Source organism: Pan troglodytes, chromosome 6, assembly GCF_028858775.2.
Source record: "Pan troglodytes isolate AG18354 chromosome 6, NHGRI_mPanTro3-v2.0_pri, whole genome shotgun sequence".
NCBI lineage: Eukaryota > Metazoa > Chordata > Mammalia > Primates > Hominidae > Pan > Pan troglodytes.
Genome location: NC_072404.2, coordinates 13,396,913 through 13,416,909, shown reverse-complemented (window position 1 = coordinate 13,416,909; position 19,997 = coordinate 13,396,913). Strand labels below are relative to the sequence as shown.

The 19,997-nt window shown below is 37.1% G+C and overlaps 1 protein-coding gene across 5 annotated transcripts in view; it reads left to right on the top strand.

Annotated features, from left to right (window-relative positions):
* The first annotated feature begins 924 nt into the window (after positions 1 to 924).
* COL28A1 (collagen type XXVIII alpha 1 chain) overlaps positions 925 to 19,997 on the top strand; it is a 177,025-nt gene continuing 157,952 nt past the window's right edge. For 2 of the 5 annotated variants that reach the window (XM_063815224.1, XM_063815223.1), the window contains exons 1-4: positions 925 to 8,089; positions 8,302 to 9,479; positions 12,623 to 12,783; positions 13,634 to 14,190. In XM_063815224.1, the coding sequence (XP_063671294.1) occupies positions 12,660 to 12,783; positions 13,634 to 14,190 (681 nt within the window). In that variant the 5' untranslated portion in view covers positions 925 to 8,089; positions 8,302 to 9,479; positions 12,623 to 12,659. The remainder of the gene's footprint in view (positions 8,090 to 8,301; positions 9,480 to 12,622; positions 12,784 to 13,633; positions 14,191 to 19,997) is intronic. The other 3 variants (XM_063815221.1, XM_063815220.1, XM_016957075.4) reach the window with 3 other exon arrangements.

Sequence of the window (19,997 nt, the reverse complement as noted above, 5' to 3'; positions counted from 1 at the left end):
TGCTGGATTCGTTTTGCCAGTATTTTATTGAGGATTTTTGCATCAATGTTCATCAAGGATATTGGTCTAAAATTCTCTTTTTTGGTTGTGTCTCTGCCCGGCTTTGATATCAGAATGATGCTGGCCTCATAAAATGAGTTGGGGAGGATTCCCTCTTTTTCTATTGATTGGAATAGTTTCAGAAGGAATGGTACCAGTTCCTCCTTGTACCTCTGGTAGAATTTGGCTGTGAATCCATCTGGTCCTGGACTCTTTTTGGTTGGTAAACTATTGATCATTGCCACAATTTCAGCTCCTGTTATTGGTCTATTCAGAGATTCAACTTCTTCCTGGTTTAGTCTTGGGAGAGTGTATGTGTCGAGGAATTTATCCATTTCTGCTAGATTTTCTAGTTTATTTGCGTAGAGGTGTTTGTAGTATTCTCTGATGGTAGTTTGTATTTCTGTGGGATCGGTGGTGATATCCCCTTTATCATTTTTTATTGTGTCTGTTTGATTCTTCTCTCTTTTTTTCTTTATTAGTCTTGCTAGCGGTCTATCAATTTTGTCGATCCTTTCAAAAAACCAGCTCCTGGATTCATTAATTTTTTGAAAGGTTTTTTGTGTCTCTATTTCCTTCAGTTCTGCTCTGATTTTAGTTATTTCTTGCCTTCTGCTAGCTTTTGAATGTGTTTGCTCTTGCTTTTCTAGTTCTTTTAATTGTGATGTTAGGGTGTCAATTTTGGATCTTTCCTGCTTTCTCTTGTGGGCATTTAGTGCTATAAATTTCCCTCTACACACTGCTTTGAATGCGTCCCAGAGATTCTGGTATGTTGTGTCTTTGTTCTCGTTGGTTTCAAAGAACATCTTTATTTCTGCCTTCATTTCGTTATGTACCCAGTAGTCATTCAGGAGCAGGTTGTTCAGTTTCCATGTAGTTGAGTGGTTTTGAGTGAGATTCTTAATCCTGAGTTCTAGTTTGATTGCACTGTGGTCTGAGAGATAGTTTGTTATAATCTCTGTTCTTTTACTAGTTTGTCTTTTAAGTTGTTTTTGAAATTACAGAACATTTATGGATTTTTACTGGTTACAAAGCTCTTTTGATACTCACCACAACACTGTGAGAGAGGTGTTATTTTTGTTGTTGATTCGGATGCTGCTGTTGCTATCCTTATTTTTATTGGGCTCCTCCTCATAGTCTTCACTTGCGGATGTGGAAACTGAGGCTTTCAGAACTTACAGGTCCAGCGTCAAAAAGTGGCAGAACCAATTCTCAGACCTGTGTGCTGTACTCTTTTAAGAGGCAAGAGGGCACCGCACAGCCTGGATGTTAGGTATAGTCTCTGGTGTGCTGAAGATGGCTCATGTCACCTTGTGAGGGTCAACTGCTAAATTTCCAGAAATTTTTTGAGCCAGTTGTTAACCGCAGATATTATTAAATGTTGTATTATATATTTAACTTACAAATAAATAAATTACATTAAAAACAATAGTAATAAATACTCAAAACTCATTACTTCCTAATTATTTACTAAATCTTACTATTGTGTGTGTACTTGAAGTTGTTTGCATCCATGGCAACTATATGATGGAAATCCTGCATAGTGGTATGCTGCTATATATTTGTGTTTCTCTTTCCAACCCTGTGTTCAGTGATGTCACATTAGTAATTTGAAATCTGACATAGTAGGACTTTTTACACAATAGAAATCTGCTACAAATTAGGGCTTGAATTACTGTCTTATTTATTGTCTAGGCCAAAGAAAGTGATGGAGAAAACAATAATGCAGATTAAACTCAAAAGTGTATGTTATCTGTAACAGTTGAACAAGAAAAAAACTAAGAAAATGTTTCAGTATTTGAAAAGTATTATTTTATTCAGCTACAAAGTTGCTTATATCATTGACAAACAAATGAAGTTTCAATGCACATCCACCTTTTTCTTTGTTTCACTATTGTCTTACTTGTTCAAGAAGAGGAAAATGCCAACCAACATTCTTGTTGGAACTACACTCGTTCATCAATTACAACCATAGATTGGCTAAGGATATAAGAATTTGGCCAAAAATCAATGAAAGCAATCTGTATGAGTCAGTTTGCTATATAGAATTTATAATAGAGAATATTGTGTATTTTATTATTATTTGAAAATTTTATACCATACGTTCTTTATCAATAACATTTCTGATAAACTTACGTATGTATATGTGTACAATACACTTTTTTCCCCAGAGAGACAGTTATTAAATACTTTTTGGCAGACTGCTGGGTACCATCTTTCTCCTTCATTTCTTCCACTTTCCTAGGCCAATTAGGTACTAAGCTCTTTGATTCTGCTCTTAATATTTCTTAGACTTCTTCACTTTGCATTCTCATTGCTGGTACTTGAGAGCCTTATCTCTCATTGGTGTCATAGTAAGTTTCCTAGTAGATCTCAGCCTCCAAGCTTGTTTTCCTGCCATTATTCACACAGCAATCAGAGTGATTTTCCTAACATGAAAGTGTGATCATGTCACAACCCTGCTTAAAATTGTTCAGTGGCTCCCGTTGCTTTCAAGATAAAGTTTAAACTCTTTAACATGGCATAAAAGAAACCACTGTTTATCCTCTGCTCCTGCACTTCCAACTTCCATATCACAGTCTGAGCTGGGTGCCCTCTGTGTAGGTCTCTTTTATAGATGTTATCACACTATATTGCTCTTGCTGTTTTTGGCCTAATATTTTGTTATGAAAATTGTCAAACATACAGAAAAGTTAACAGAATTATACAGCAAACCCATTACCTGCCACCTAGATTTCACAATTGTATTTGCAATGAACATATTTGCTCTATTGCATAATCTACGCATCTACCCATTCTTCTACCCGTCTCTTTTCTTCTCTTTTTCTTTCTTTTTTTAGATGGGATCTCACTCTGTGGCCAGGCCGGAGTGCAGTGGTGCCATCTCAGCACACTGGTTCAAGCAATTCTCCTGCCTCAGCCTCCTGAGTGGCTGGGATTACAGGCATGCACCACCACGCCCAGCTAATTTTTGTATTTTTAGTAGAGACGGGGTTTCACTATGTTGGCCAGGATGGCCTTGATCTCCTGACCTCGTGATCCGCCCGCCTCGCCCTCCCAAAGTGCTGGGATTACAGGCGTGAGCCACCGCACCCAGCCCCATCTTCTTTCTTTATGGTGCATTTCAAAGTAAGTTGCAGACACTGGTACATTTTGTGCCCAAACCCTGCAGCATGGTATTGTCAACTAGAGTTAGATATGTGATTACTTAATTTTTTTTTTTTTTTTTTTGGTGAAACTTGCCATTGCTCTTTACTTGCTTATTTTCTTCACTGGGTTGAAGTGACTGCATCTATCTGTTTTCTATCCAGTGCCTCACATATAGTAGAAACTAAGTTAATGTTAGTTAAGTGAATGAGTTATGGATTTCATCAGATGTTACTTAGAGAGCTTCTTGATCCTATATAAGAGTAGTTTTATCACTCTTTGGTTCGTCTCCTCATTCTTCTGCCCAAAAAAGCTGTAGAAAGCAACTTATATTCCACCCGTTCAGCATCACAGACGATTAAAATTTTTCATCTGTTAACAATAGTTGACAAACTCTCACACTGTGTCTTTCTACAAAGTCCCACAAGGTGGTGCCCAAATATCTTTTTTCAAACAACACTTCCTGAAGACCCATGCAGAGTCCTGATTAAATTGTGTTAGTATTTGGCATTTCTGAATTTGGTCAATTAGAATAACAGAAAATATATAATTAAGTAAAAGTTACTCAACATTAAATAACATTATATATGTGATTTCAAAATCTATAGTTCTGGATATAAACAATGAATAATGATAATAGGTACTTTATTTCTGTGTAGAATTTAGTATTATTAAAAGGTTGTTCATATCCCCAGATAGGAAAAAAAAAATTCACCTCAAGTCCCCTTTTCTATAAATTTTGTCCATGAATAATTTACCCTTAGTATAGAATTTATAAGGGCAGAAGGAGAAACAAACTGTTGTGCAGGAGGAACTATATAATTTAGATGCAATGAAAAAAACAGATGACCCTATTACCTTAACTGGGAACAATGTTGTGTAAACCAGCATTGTAATGGCTTAATATAACATGGGATAATAAGTTACTTAATGCTCTTAAAACACTTTTATTCCGGAAATTTAGAAGAGTTATTTTAAAACTTTTTTGGATATTCTTATTAAATCTCAATACACTGACCAGAAAACCCAAGTAGGTATTGTGTTTCTACAACTTAATATTCATGCAAATGTTGATATCTACCTATATTACTGGCTATGTTTTGATTAGGGATCAAAAACATGGGCTGTCAGTTACTGAAGTAGCTGTAACAATCCCCAGCTACTCGGATAAACCTGTCCAAACCTGGAGGAGAAAGTTTTTCAACCCAGGGTTCGAAGAGGTGGTGTTCATTGCCTTTAATGGCCCAGGCACTAAGATTTACACAGTGAGACGTGAGACTCTTTAATGTGCTGGAACTTAGCCCATGATGATTTGTTCTGAGCCATTTGCCACTAAAGTTAAATCCTTATAAATATAAATTATTAGCCATACAGCCTCCTTTTTCTCCTGCTCAAGCACACGCCTGGATAGCGCAAAGGCCTAAAAATTTTCTAGGGCATTTAGAGATAATGAAAGATGGCCACTTTGATGCACAAAGACCTAAATTTTAGTCCCTCACTGATTAATGATTTGACCTTTGGGTGGGTCTTAATATCTGTCCTCTATTTTATCAACTGTGAAATGGCAGAATTAAATAAAAGTGCTTTCTAAGTTTCCTTCCAGTTCAGAGATTTAACACTATTGTTTGTCCCCAATACAAGAAAAGTTTAAATACCAATCAGTGGTTATCAAATAATTCACCAAGATCTAGAATAACACTGTCTAATATCTGAAAGTAAAATGAACTAAGTGAAAAATAGAAATATTTTTCCATTTAAAGCAGAGTTTAGTCAAGGTATAAATAGATCTGATCTTTCTCTATCTGTAGGCTCTGCATGAAAAAGTTAAAACTGCTCTATCCATTGACCAAAGAAAATAATTAAAGAAAAATATTGAACATTCAAACCTATGATAGGACTAGATCAATCTACTTTCAGATATTTCTTAGAAAAAAAATTGTAAAACTTTCCAGATGGCACCTTGATTTATTTTTGGTCTAAAAGAATTGCATTTAGTCAGGAATAAACAACATGGAAAGAAGAAATATTAATATTGAAAAAACATTTTAGAGAAAGAGATTAATAGTCATAAGATTGGTATAATGGGAATTTAGCCTGTCACTGTAGCCTATGAGGCACTGTGTGTTGCAAATGTGACACAATTATTCAAGCTGGGGATTGAATGGCAAATAATGAAGCAAGAGATCTTAGGGAGTAAACGATATAAAAGATAATTGAGTCCGTGTTGCTGTACCCCGAAACTGCTCTAAACCATAAAGTTTATTAAATAATAGTAACAATTGAAAAATAGTAGAGGGAATGTGGAAGGATCAACTCAATCAGAATTTGGTGAGGGAATAGGGACTGAAGTCACACTGTTCCACATTTAAGCAATGCCACATCCTGTATTTTATTACCAATGATAATTTTTATTTTCTTATTGTCTTTGAATGCTTTCAATCTTTCCCTTTGTTGACAAATAAGACCAATACAGTTTTGGTGTTTGCCGTGGTTTGCATATTTGCCCCCTCCAAACCTCGTGTTGAAATTTCATCCCCACTGTTGGAAGTGGGGCCTGATGGGAAACGTTTGGGTCATGTGGGTGGATCCCTTATGAATGACTTAATGCCATCCTTGCGGTAATGAGTGTGTTCTCTCTGTATTAGTTCCTGGGGGAGCTGATTGTTTAAAAGAGTCTGACACCTCTCTCCCTGCTCTCTTGCTCCCTCTCTTACCATATGATCTGCACACGCTGGTCCCCTTTCACCTTTTGCCATGAGTAGAAGCAGTCAGTGGTCCTCACCAGAAGCAGATGCTGGTGTCATGCTTCTTGCATAGACTGCAGAATTGTAAGCCAAATAAACCTCTTTTCTTTATAGATTACTCAGCCTTAGGTATTCCTTTATAGCAACACAAAATGGACTAAGACAGTATTCCTCTAATTACTGATGAAGGAGTTGAGAGAATGCCTAGGTCATATTCTGGGTCCAAGGATAATGAATCCCAGAAATTTCAGAGCTTTGGGGCAGGTGTTAGAAATTCTACTATATCAAGCTTTTCTACTGACAAAAAGAAGAAAGAGAAAGAAAGAAAGAGAAAAAAAGAAAAAAGAAAGAAAGAAAGGAAAGGATCTTCAAGAACAAATTTCTTCAAATCAGGTACGAAGGTCATTAATTTCTTCCTTGTTAGTTGGTAATTTTTTTTTTCTACTCTAGATCAGCAGTGTGGGAGGTGGCTAAAATAGGGAGAAACTTGTGAAACTATACTATGCCTTAATCTTTGTCAAAATATATAACTTTGATTTGTTACCAGCCTTTTTTTGTGTGTATTTCTATGACTTCATGCAGATACAATTCTCTGAAATATGTAAGTCCTAGCAGACTTGTCTCTTTTTAAATGATTCTAGGACCCCAAAATATCATCACCACTAAAATTAAGATGTTGGCACTGGTACTAGAATCAATAAACACAATGCAGATGCTACTATGGTAGCATATTAAAAGAATTTGAAAAAGTTGAAAAAAGATTTTCATCTAGCAGAGCTTTGGAGAAGAGCAATTTATTGTATCACAGACCTCAAGTGACTGATAAACACTAAAAATTACTTCTAATAATCATTTATTTCACGAATATGACTGCTTACTCTGGGCTATTTATAGTAGTAACAATGAAAATAGTGTGCTATATTTCTTCCATAAAGACTTTTACTACAAAATAACTATCAGAAGGGCATGGGCTCCACGTTGCCTTTTTCTAGTCATTATGGTTATCCATGCTCTCTTATTTGTTCTGGTGTAAGTCCAATAGCATACTAATTCAAGACCATCTGTTGGGATTAAGATTGTGGTGCATTGTTTCTCTGGGTGCAAAACTAGTTGTCTTTTATACATTGATGAAACTGAAGATTTTATTTTGCATAATCTTCCCAATTAATTTAGTGCTGATTTTCACGCTTGAGAATGAGAGGTGGCAAATCTTTGGTTTGAGTTACCCTATTTAATGTTGGAGAATGAAAGGGAATGGATGACTAAGTTGGACTCCAACCTCCCACCAACTTTAATCAAAACAGCTCCAAGGCAGGAGGGCTTTAGTCCATTTCCCCCATCTAGGAATCACCTGTTTGCTTCTTAGTGGCATTATTATTCTGCATGTTTTTAACCTGCCTCAGCAAAAAGAGAGTTGACCTGAAAAGATGCTACTTCCTTGTCTCTTGATTCTCATCTTACAAAAGTAAAAAGTGTGACTAACACCCATAGGCTATCAGGTAAATATATGGTTGTTCCCTAGGAAATTCCGTTGTTATTTCTGCGTTATACCCACCGTTTCTTCTTTCTGTTACCAAAGGCTCACAAAACTTCCTCAGTTCCTCGAAACCTGTTTTGTGAGGAGGAGACAGTGAAAACACAGACATTCGCATAGATACTGAATGATGCAGTAGTTGTTATAAGTGAGGCTCACAGGTCTTATAAGCCTGAGTTAAAAGTTCATTTTGCCATTCTCTGGTTTTAGTATGACAGTGGACAAGTTACTGAACCTCTCTCTGCCTCCATCTTGGAAAAATTCGAATTCTTACAACATCTACTAAGTACAAGGGGTCCTGGAATAATATTTTGTTCAATGTCATTTTGTTATAACATTGATGAGAAAAAAAATTCAATTCCTGGGCCAGGCTCACTGTGTGGAGTTGACATGTTTTCCCTATGTCTGTGTGGGTTTTCTCCAGGTCCTGGGGTTTCCTCCCACATCCCAAAGCTTTGCCCATTAGATGCATTGGTGTGTCTACATGGTGCCTGTCTGAGAGAGTGGGTGGGTGTATGTGTGCCCTTTGACAGGACTGCATCCTGTCCAGGGCTGGTTCCTGCCTTGTACCCTCAGCTGCTGGGACAGGATCTGGTCAACCGTGACCCTGAACTGGAATATGCAGGTAAGCAGTTATCTTGTTTTTATCAATCTTTCATAAATGTATATATAGCTTAGATTTATTTCAATGTTTATTATTAGAGGTGTTTTGAGTATTTAGAGGTTTAGTAATGTTTTTGTGACTAGGAATATGCCATAAGAGCTTAACTCTTATTTATATCAATTAGCTCTTGGGAAAATTGTCTTCATTATCAATTGTTTCACTTTAAGTCACAGTTTCCAGAACCTACAGAGGACATTAAGTGAGGACTTACTGTATATAGGTGGTTGTGATTGTGAAGGATTAAATGAGGTAATGTGTGTGAAGCACTCAGGACAGTGCCTAGCACCTGGTAAGTGTCCATGAATTGGAGGCTATTATTGCTGTAATAAGGAAATTCATACACATTAAAATGGCTAAGAAAGTTCATTTTAAATAACCGTAACATGCACATTTATATTGCTTTCTCGGATGATCTTGCTATTCTCTATTTCAGAGGAAGTCCGTGGAGAAGCCTGCCTGTTAGTTGTCTAGGGGTCAGGTGGCTTCTTGGCAGTACATATTACATGATAAACATTGACTTAATATGGGCCATAACCACAAGGTAGAAAATAGGGAAACAGGGAGTGGAAAAACCACAGTGACCTCCTTTCCTAGAGAGAGACCAAAATATTAACCGCTGTAAACCTCTCATGTTACAGTTCGAACACATCTTAATAAATGATTAAATCCACTCTCTCATTTCATAAGTGGGGAATTGAAGCCCCCATAAAAGTTAGGGGCAGAACTATGACTATACTCAGACCACTCTTTCCCTGTATATTATATATACCTTTTATTATGAAAAATTTCAAAAATCACAGAAATACAAAGACTAGAACAATTCACACCTATGTACTCATCATCCAGCTTTAATAACAATCAAACTGTTACCTCTCTTAAAAAAACAGCTTTGAATCTGAGTCTGGTGTCATTTATACTCCTTCACAGAGATGTTCAGAACCAGTATCTTAGAGCACATCCCCCAGGCAAAGAAATGTAGCAATAAAAAGAGAAGGACATAGCATGAGAAAAAAAGGCAGGCTGTCAACCAATGCCTAAAATGTAGAAAGTTCTCTCAAGTTGTTTTTACAATAGTCTGGAAAACACAGTCTCATTCTGAAAGGACACTGTTCCTTTAAATTGCTTACTGATCCCACCCAGATCTTGCACCCTGGCCAAATGCCTGACCACTCTTGCTTTGACTTAGTCGAATAAACATGAACAAAAGACTGCAAAAGATCCTAAAGCAAAGACACTTTTATTTCCCACAGAACAGAACAATATCAAATAGCTAACTTCACCCCCAACCACAGTCCTTGCTGTTGGCATTTACTCAACTAGTCTTTAATTCCTGTTTGACAAACTTTATAAGGTAAGACATAACAGATTTATTTTAGCCACTTGAAATCAGATAGGACCATCATGGAACTGTAGAAGACTAAATGACTTACTTACGTAATTATTAGGTGAGAAAGCTTGTCAATAGTTTGTATTCTCTGCAATTACTTCAAATCAATTATTAGAAAAATATTAACATTGTTAAAATGAAGAAATTTAAAATTTAAAGTTATTTTGAAATGGATTTTTAATTTACAGTCTTCTAAATTGTTTTACAACGATGTTAATATATTTTAGGACATCTTTTTCTTAATTTGGAACAGGGTTTACAATTCAGAATTAGTTATAGAATACTTTACAACTTGGCTAATTTGTCAATTTGAATAAAGTCTTTATTCAATCATTTTCTATTTGTGTAGAAACTGAGATGCAAACATTGTAACTAAAGTTGGTGAACTCTGATATAAGATCATTTTATTTTTGAAAAATTATAAAAAATAAAGTATCTTGGATTTATTTACTGATCCTGATATTTACCCCAAATACATTTTAGGCCAAAAGTAAAACTATGGTATTTGATTAATAATTATGATTGTTTCTGCATTTATAAAATGTAACCTATAGTAAACACAGAGGTTCACATTTCTTTCACTTAACTAATGGCACTGTTTCCTCTGAAACCTATTTTGCTTGTACGTGACATCAGAAAGAGAGAAAGGTGAGAATTATTAAAAACAGAGGCAAAATAAAACATGGTAAAAAGTGATTAGAAATGAGTGGGCTCTCAAGATGCCAAATTAATAAACGAGAAAGATATTTCAGGGAAGCAGTAGAACTAACAAGCTAGAGAAACAAATCTAGAGAGGTATGAAAATGTCTTCTGGCTACAATAGGGAAACAGAAAGAAATAACAAGACTTTGGTTTGGGAGGGCTAGATTAACAATGTCAGAGCAAATAAGAACAAAATATGAGATATTGGGATTATTGTCAATGGAAAAGTTATGTTTGTGAATATCATATATACAGGGATCAGGTACAAATTCATGATTATATGCCAAGAAAACAGTAAGAGCAGGTGCTTAGTTTTGGGAAAAGATAAATCTTTATTTAAAGCCAGTATTTCTAAAACCTTACATGAAGGGTTTTGAAGAGTTGCTTGATTATGTTGCTTATAAAATCTTGCTCAGTTCTCAATGGAATTCAGTTCTCAGTCTCTTATTTCCAGAACTTCTGAGATGTTCCTTATGGTATGAACTCAACCAAAGAGAAAAGTCATATGTAATACCATGGCCATGGTGTTATTCCCTTTCCCCTTTGAAAATGCAATAACAACTGTGTTTTTCACATAGCCTTATCTTTACACTAACTTTCAGACTTAAAGTTGTACATCATTTATTTTTTTCCTTGGTTAGCAAAGGGACAACTTGAGGAGAGATGGCCTTTGTGTGTTCTATTTCCTTAGCACACTTCTTGGTTTTGTTTTGTTTTTAATACCTAGCTGTCTTTACATTTTAGTAAACCTTGTCTGAGGATCAGTTGGCATTTGGCCAATTGCTACACAAGATGTTTGGTCATACCTATCCAAAGTTCTTTTAATACACTTCCAGCTGGATGATGCTATGTGAGGAGCAGACTGTGGCATGAAGCCATCCATTGGTCCTCTCCTAACCCAACAGTTTTGTTTCCCTTTGGGGTTTATCCATCTGGCATGTATGAAAAAAGTCAGTCTCCATCTCACTCCTCACTGCCTTTACATATATTTCCACTCTCTACTCAGAGTCTGGAAAAATCGTGCTCATGATTTCCCAGATTCTTATCCCCTAAAGGCAAGATGCCAAAGAAGGAAAATGTGATTCCTTTTCCAGAACTCCTGAAGTCAATAAAGTTTCAGCAGGCAAGCATTTTTAAGCCATACTAAGTATTGATTCGAAATAAGCTTTCTCGTTCCCATTCTCTTGGGTATACTGAGGCAGCAACACATGAGTCTTCTCCTCCCAGGGAAATCTGTGAGTTTAAGAGTCATTTGGTGTGTAGCTAGGCATACTGACTGATGAAGATTGAGGATTTTAATACAGAATTAGATTTTTCGTTGTTAATCCACCCAGAAAAATAGTTTCACGGGGCTATTCAGAGGGGGTGCTTCTTGGCTTTAAGTCCCATTTCTGTCCATTAGTTCTTTTAGCCATCACTGGAAGAAGAGTGTTGCTTTTAAGCAAATCTATTATTTTTGCTCTCATACTCTTTTGATTCATTGCATATGCAGCTTTGAACCCCTGGTGGAGACAAAGTTTCCAAAGCTAGGGTAGAAAAGAGAGTTGGGGTTCTATGGAAACAGAAGGGTCGTTTAATTTTTACCTTGACCTCTGAACTCACTGAAGTTATGTGTGTAGTATTAAGCCTGAAAGGGTGGTGGTTGTCTACAGTTCTACAAAATACTAGATTTGTCAGGAATCAGTTATAATGAAAGTGAATGAAATGACCATATAGCAATCTGAATTCCCCCTGAAGAATTTGGAAATGTCAAAGCAGACCCTGTGATTGAACCACAGTAATCACATAGAGCGGGATTGAAATGTTTTTAAATGGCTCTCCCAACTCCATGCTCCTCAAAATACAATGCAGAATTAAGAATACTTAGGCCGGGCGCGGTGGCTCACGCCTGTAATCCCAGCACTTTGGGAGGCCGAGGCGGGCGGATCACGAGGTCAGGAGATCGAGACCATCCTGGCTAACACGGTGAAACCCCGTCTCTACTAAAAATACAAAAAATTAGCCGGGCGTGGTAGCGGGCGCCTGTAGTCCCAGCTACTCGGGAGGCTGAGGCAGGAGAATGGCGTGAACCCAGGAGGCGGAGCTTGCAGTGAGCCGAGATCGCGCCACTGCACTCCAGCCTGGGCGACAGAGCGAGACTCCGTCTCAAAAAAAAAAAAAAAAGAATACTTAAATATAGTTCTTTGAATATATAGAAATATTCACTAATAAATGTTTGGTCATGGTGCCATGATTTATTTGGATTGAAATCTTTCAAAATCTCAATGTGAATATTTTTCTAGAAATATGAATGAAAACCTCTTTTTTCCAGTCACATGCCAGTTTTCAACCCTGCTGGCTTGAAATTTAAAAATAACAAACACCATATTTTATTAAAGTATTTGTAACTGACTTTTCTATTAAAGGTGCTACAAGACAGATGATTTTTCACCATCTACCATAATGTGGAACAGATATTTTGTCTTCTATCTCCTGCTTTTGTCAGCATTTACGAGTCAAACAGTATCCGGACAAAGAAAGAAAGGACCAAAATCAAATTTGCTTGCAAGGAAAAGTGATGTCCAGGGTAAAAAAAAAAAAAAAATTGTTTGTTTTTAAGTTTAGCCTGTTAAAAATACTTATGTGAATTTTTCTAAATAGCATTTGATATAAATAGCAAGTCATATACATGTATACATGTGATAGTCTACTTTGATAAAATTATATGATGATAATATACCTTACATACTTATAGCACATCAGAGTCTTTAATAAGAGCACTTGTGCACTTATTATCTCATTTGAGCCTCACAGTAACCTTGTAAAATAGGCAGGACGGAGATTGCCACTCATAGTGTAGATTAAAAAAATTGATGTCTTAACAGGTCGAGTGGCATACTCAAGGCCATAGGCAAATTAACCAGTGAGACACAGAGCTGGGATTTAAACTTAAGTTGTGTTTAAGTTAGGTTTCTTCTCCACTTACTCTTGGTATAGGGGGTATAGTCATTTTCTCCCTTGATTTCAAGAAAGTTTTAAAAAAAATAGGGACTCACCAATATGACACAACCTGAGAATTAGAGTATCATTTACTTCTAGACAACTATGCTCAGTGTTAGTTGGATTTTTAAAATGTGATGCATCTTGACTTCCCATTTCTTCCCACTTTCAGCAGGTTTAACATTGAAAAGATGCTCAGAATAAAAGATATCTTATTTATTTTTAATTTGCATGATTTTACAAGGAGAAAATAATTCATAAACTTAGACATTTAGTTTTTTACAATTTAAGCCTTCTGTCCAACGTGTCTCTCCTTCTCTCCTCACGCTGCTCTCAACACCAAACAATATACAACACACCACTTCAGGGCTTTCCTTATGCAAATTTGTTTCATGATAGGAATAATTATTTTGCCTAACCTGTTTATTCTGTTTCAGGCTCCATTTGTTTCATAGATATTGTCTTCATCGTGGACAGCTCTGAAAGTTCTAAAATTGTCCTCTTTGATAAACAGAAAGATTTCGTGGATAGCTTGAGTGACAAGATTTTCCAATTGACTCCTGGTCGCTCCTTGGAATATGACATCAAACTGGCAGCCCTTCAGTTTAGCAGCTCTGTCCAAATTGATCCACCTTTTTCTTCCTGGAAGGACCTGCAGACATTTAAGCAGAAGGTCAAGTCTATGAATTTAATAGGGCAAGGTACCTTCTCTTATTATGCCATTTCCAATGCCACTAGGCTACTTAAGAGAGAAGGGCGTAAGGATGGTGTGAAAGTGGTTTTGCTGATGACTGATGGCATCGACCATCCAAAGAATCCAGATGTTCAAAGTATTTCTGAAGATGCCAGAATTTCAGGAATATCATTTATCACCATTGGACTTTCTACGGTAGTCAATGAAGCCAAACTTCGTTTGATTTCTGGGGATTCATCCAGTGAACCCACTTTACTGTTGAGTGATCCAACCCTTGTAGATAAAATTCAAGATCGTCTGGTAGGTACCTAATGGGTTGATTATACAGTTATCATCATAATATTGACATATTTGTTGTAAATTCCATAAGAAGAGATACTGGGTCAAAAAGATGGAGAAAATGAGAGTTAACACTGAAAACAGAAAGAAGAATCTTTCTGAAGTGTCACTCCACTTTCTTGGCAGTTTACTCCAGACAATCTGGAAAAGTTCCAGGCTAATTCCCTGGAATTGCATTCTTAACTTTATTGCTAGCTGATGCTGAGGATTTTGGAAGGGGTTATTTTCCAATCATATACCTTAAGCTCCTGTTTATACAGCCTACAATCATGAACATTGCTGACTTATATTCAGGTTGTGCTCAACTTGAGGTGTTAGGCTATATTTGTACTAAGTTGGTCTTTTCCCATTCCACATCTGTACAGGTATTTTTGACATAATTTTGACATATTCTCTCTTACTCTTCTAAAGGGCTGAGTATTTTTGACTCTGTCTCACCTATTGTTACATTATGCTACTCAAAGTTCATAGACTTCCAATTTTTAAAATTACCTCCTTTCTTAGATGTTCACAAGCCCATCCAATTTAAAATCATCTGCAACCTGCAGTCAAGCAACAGTTTCTCCCATCAAATCAATGAGTCCCACTTGATAGGTCTGGTCAGCTTTTCTTTGTTTGTTGCTCAGCTGTGTATAAAAGCCTTTCCTTGCTGCTTTGTAAAACACACGGCACCACAATCAAAAGGAAATCCCTCTTCACAATATTTCTCAAGGAGAAAATGCCTAGAGATAAATTGGTTGATTGGCTGAGTGTTAAAAACTGATTTTCTTAAAAACTTGGATTTCTTTGATTTCCTGAGAAAGGAAGGCAAAGGTGTCCTTTATGTACTGAGCGTTTCATATGGCTGTTTTCTACAGCTTGCACAGAAAACTCAGGCTCTATTTCAGAGATTGTTTTGCTCCTTTTGTCTTATCCCTCGATCCTTTTCTCAACATTACTCTTATCTTTTTACTCTCTGTTGCTTTCAGCATAAGATCTGAGGTTTTCTTACCTAAATAATAGCTCTTAGGTATTGAGTACTCTCTCTGTATTAGGCATTTTCCTGAACACTTTATATATTTTATTTTATTCAATGTTTGCCACAATCTTATGATGTAGGTAATGTTATTATACCCATTTTGTAGTTGAAAATTTAAGGCCAGTGAAGACCTCACAGTTTGCATGCCTAACCCTATAAAGGCATATTGAGAGAGGAAATAGTAACTGATTTTTTAAAAAAGATTTTCTCCATCAGAACTGCTCTGAAACAGTTTGGTAGCAGCCCTCCTCCAAAGTTACTATTGTTTCTAGCCTTTTTTCCTTGGGGATTCGGGGTAAATGGGAGAGTTATGCCTAGATCAGAGATAGAGCTGATGGGCCCAGTCCTGTGGTGCTCAAGGTAAGTACTCATTCTGAGCAGCTCTTTTGCATGAAAGGGAAATTTGTAGTGGTTCCTGGCTAACACTTAGCCCTGCCTGTGCCATGACTTAAGGGGTCCTCACCACTGAACATAAAGCAGAGGGCTCCAGCAGGTGCGGGAGAGAATGCTGGTGATGTGGTCATGAGTGGGCTGTTGTTACTTATTCATCTTCACCTTAAGATGGATAAGAGCTGACCATAGAAGATACGGGACAGGCAGCTCCTTGTTTGGCCACAGGTGTAGGCTCAGGTTGTTCATATTCCCACCAGATACACCCTCGCTGAGAGCACCTGCTTCACTGAGAACACAGGCTCTTGGCAGTAAACTGGAAGCAAAATTGTTTGTCTGTTCCTGGGGAACCAGAAAATGACTGAATACTGCTCTTCCTTAGCATCCGGCGACTTCAGCTTGTTTGTTTAGCATCTGTGATTTCAGCTTGTTTGTTCAGATGGAAGCTCCATGAATAAACCACTTTTTAGAAGGAGGTGCTGCTTTCCAAACGCTTACAGGATCCAAAGTGCTTATTAGCCTCTTCAAAGAATGGTATACCAACTTTCAATGTTTCAAATTGCCACCATCTAGAAGGCAGAACTTGACTCTTTTTTTTTTTTTTTTGAGATGGAGTTTTGCTCCTGTCACCCAGGCTGGAGTGCAGTGGCACGATCTTGGTTCACTGCAACCTCTGCCTCCCAGGTTCAAGCGATTGTCCTGCCTTAGCTTCTCAAGTAGCTGGGATTACAGGCGCCTGCCACCATGCCCGGCCCATTTTTTTGTATTTTTGAGTAGAGATGGCCAGGCTGTTCTCAAACTCCTGACCTCAGGTGATCTGCCCGCCTTGGCCTCCCAAAGTGTTGGGATTACAGGTGTGAGCCATCGCGCCGGGCCCAGAACTTGACTCTTGATGAGACCATTGGAAAAATTCTTTATCTAATCCCTTTCTATTACATCTTTAGTTGAATTTTTAAACTTTTTATTTTAGAATAATTATGTAGTTGACTTTTTAAATAAGTTAATTAGGTATGATTTAAGTACACAACTGCATTAACTTAAAGGGCACAATTCCATGAGCTTTTGACATAGGTACACACCTATGAAACTACCAACACAATTAGGATAGAGAACATTTCCATCACCTCCCCAAATTGCCTCATATCTCTTTGTAAGACCCCATTTGCTCCTGAGCTACTGATCTTACTTTTGTGACTCTAGATTAGTGTATACTTTCTAGAATTTTATACGAACTCAAATAGTATGTATTATTTTTGTGTCAGGCTTCTTGTACCCAGTATAATGATTTTCAAACTCATCAGGGTTTTTTTCTGTATCAGAAGTTTACTCCCTTTTATTGTAGAATAGACTTTAGTTGAATTTAATGGACACGAGTATACAGAATGAATAGATTCTTCAGGAGCAAAGACAAAACAAATCATTGCAAATTCCTTGATGCCTCTAGTAGGAATTATCATGTAAGAACCCCATAGAAACATTTTAGTTCTGAATTACTGAAAAGAGACTTAATGATTCCAAATTGAAGGAGACATGTAATATATTTTTATTGCTATTTTTATTATAATTTACATAATAGTATTGAAACCAAACAAATTCATTCCAAAGTCCTGGATATATTACTTGGTCCTGTAGAAGAGTAAGAGAGGATATGTGAAAATTAAAGACAATTTTTTCCCTCTATTGCCTTTGATGTTAAGTATTTAAAAAGCCTTTATGGAAATAAGGGTTGTGACAAATTTGTCTTTTTTTCTGAAGGATTTTTAAAAAACATAAATTTAAGGTATTCCCTCCCTCACATACCAAGAAGAGATCAATGTGATGATGTCTATATCATCTTTAGAATCCTATGCTTTCTTAATCTATTAATTATGATCACTTTCCATTTTTTCAAGACTTACTCTGTTTAGGGCCTTATTTTTGTTTTCTGTTTTAGATTTTATAGTGGCCATTTTGCTACCATTTTAAGTTGAATTTTTTTGTCACAGGGTTTGTTCCCCTTGTCTACCGAGTGCTTTGCTGTCATTCCATGTGCTGTGATATTTGTCCATTCCTCACATGTGTTCTGTCCCCTTCTCATAGCATAAACCTTATACTCCTTGAAAAATTGGTGATTCCATTCTAGCATTCTGGTTTTGCATATATAGTATATGTGAATATATGCCATATATATGAATCCATTAATGAAATTCTGACTGCATCTTCTTTTGCTCTCATGAGACCCTTTCCCTATTTATCCTTTTCATTGAAACTCAAGCATCCCCCCAGTCTGTCATTGAACATGGCCTCCCGTCAGGCTTTGACACTGTTCTCCTTGCAGCCCGCTTCCCTGCCTGAGTGCAAGCCCTCGCCACCTCCCAAGGCCTCCGGCTCTGTCCATGTGGGCCCTTCCGTCCACTCCCTTTAAATGTCCCTCCTAACTACTTCCTTTGTCTTATTGCCCACACTAGTCCTTATGACTTTTTTCCTCATCAACTTTGACATATAGGACAGCATACCATCAATGGGTAGTCCTTTGCATTCCTCTCTTCAAAACCATCCAGAAAACCCACCTATTCCAAGAAGCCATCTTGTTAGCGGCTCCCCCGCCCCTGGCCTAGGACCTCCTTCCTACTCGGGTTGCTGTGTGTTGTCCTCTGTTCCTGGGGCTTGTAGCCTATAAGAGCCCTCAGGGATGGGGCTTTGTTCTTTGTTTGAAACAGTCTTATCTATTGTGTAGTTTTGGGTTCATATTTGTTTCCATAGAAATATAAATTCCAGCAAACACAAAATTAAATGAGTTCCAAAAATAGTTTTTTGCATTGCTATGGTTTTAAGCCTTATGCCACATATTTCTAAAGAGCAATATGGCAAAGAAGAAACTGAATTTTAAAAGAAAGAACTGAAAAAAGTATAAAGTTACACATCAGGCACAGTAAGAGCTGAATTCATGAATTTAAAAATTGATTAAGATATTGCTTATTGTGGCTAGGTGCGGTGGCTCACACCTGTAATCCCAGCACTTTGGGAGGCCAAGGTGGGTGGATCACTTGAGGTCAGGAGTTTGAGACCAGCCTGGCCGACATGATGAAACCCTGTCTCTACTAAAAATACAAAAATTACCCTGGCTTGTTGGCGTGCTCTGTAATTCCAGCTATTTCAGAGGCTGAGGCAGGAGAATTGCTTGAACCCAGGAGGTGGAGGTTGCAGTGAGCCAAGATCATGCCACTGCACGCCAGCCTAGGTGACAGGGCGAGACTCCATCTCAAAAAGAAGAAAAGAAAGATATTGCTCATTGTTAAAAGATTTTAAAGTGACAAATATTTAAATTTTTCTTTATTTCAGTAGTGGTTTTTAAATATTACAATTTGACTTGAATTATTAGTTGTTTTACTGCCTCTGTTGAACTTCTTTTGAATTTCTTTTCTCTCTCTTTCTCCCAGAGGAAACCACTCTCTGACGTGGTTTGAAATATCTTACATATTTTAATAAATCAGATCATATTGTATGTATCTATCTACAACTTGCTTTTGCACTCAATGTTTTTTTGGAAATTTTGTTGAAATGTGTAGATCCAATGCATTCACTTTAACTGCCGAGTGGTATTTCATTTGCTGATCCATTCCACTATTGGCAATTATTTTATTTACAGTTTTTCATTACAAAAAACAATGAATGCTGAAATGTGCAAGTGCAAGAATTTCCCTGTGGTATGTCTAGAAAGGATGTCAGGATAACAGGCAAAAGCAAGAATTGTCCTGGCAGCCTCGTGATAAAGCAGGTCCATCTTCAGCTTCGTAGGCATAGCCAAATGTTCTACAGAGGGTAATACCATTTTAACTAAAACTATCAGTGTATCTGAGTTCCTATTTCTCCATAGGACCTCCTAGCTCTTAAAGATACAAATATCTCATCTGCTTTCAGCCTGGATTTACATGGCTAGTAATTTAAAATCATTTGGTTGGGAGGGGTGGTAGGTGAGACTGTAAATTTTGTAGCTAGTGTCTGTGGCTAGGGTTTTATAGCTCCTGAGATCATGTAGTCAAACTTTGTCCTTTTTCATATATGGAGAAAATTACCTGGAAGGATTGTATGACTTGTCCAAGGCCACATAGCTAGTTAATTGTTGAAACGGGATGGAAACCCAGAATGACACTTAATTCCCAGCCTAATTTTTTCCCTATTAAATCGTTAAAGCATTTTGTTATCTCGTCCCTCTATAGTATTAGTTTGTACGGAAATAAAGTAAAAATAAAACTAAAGGGATGCAGCATCATTCATAAAGCTACATACTCTTATTTAACTTCCTTGTTAGCTTCTGCATTTTTAATACCTTGCAACAAATATTCCAGTGCTTGCTCCTTCATCTTTCTATTTTATCGTA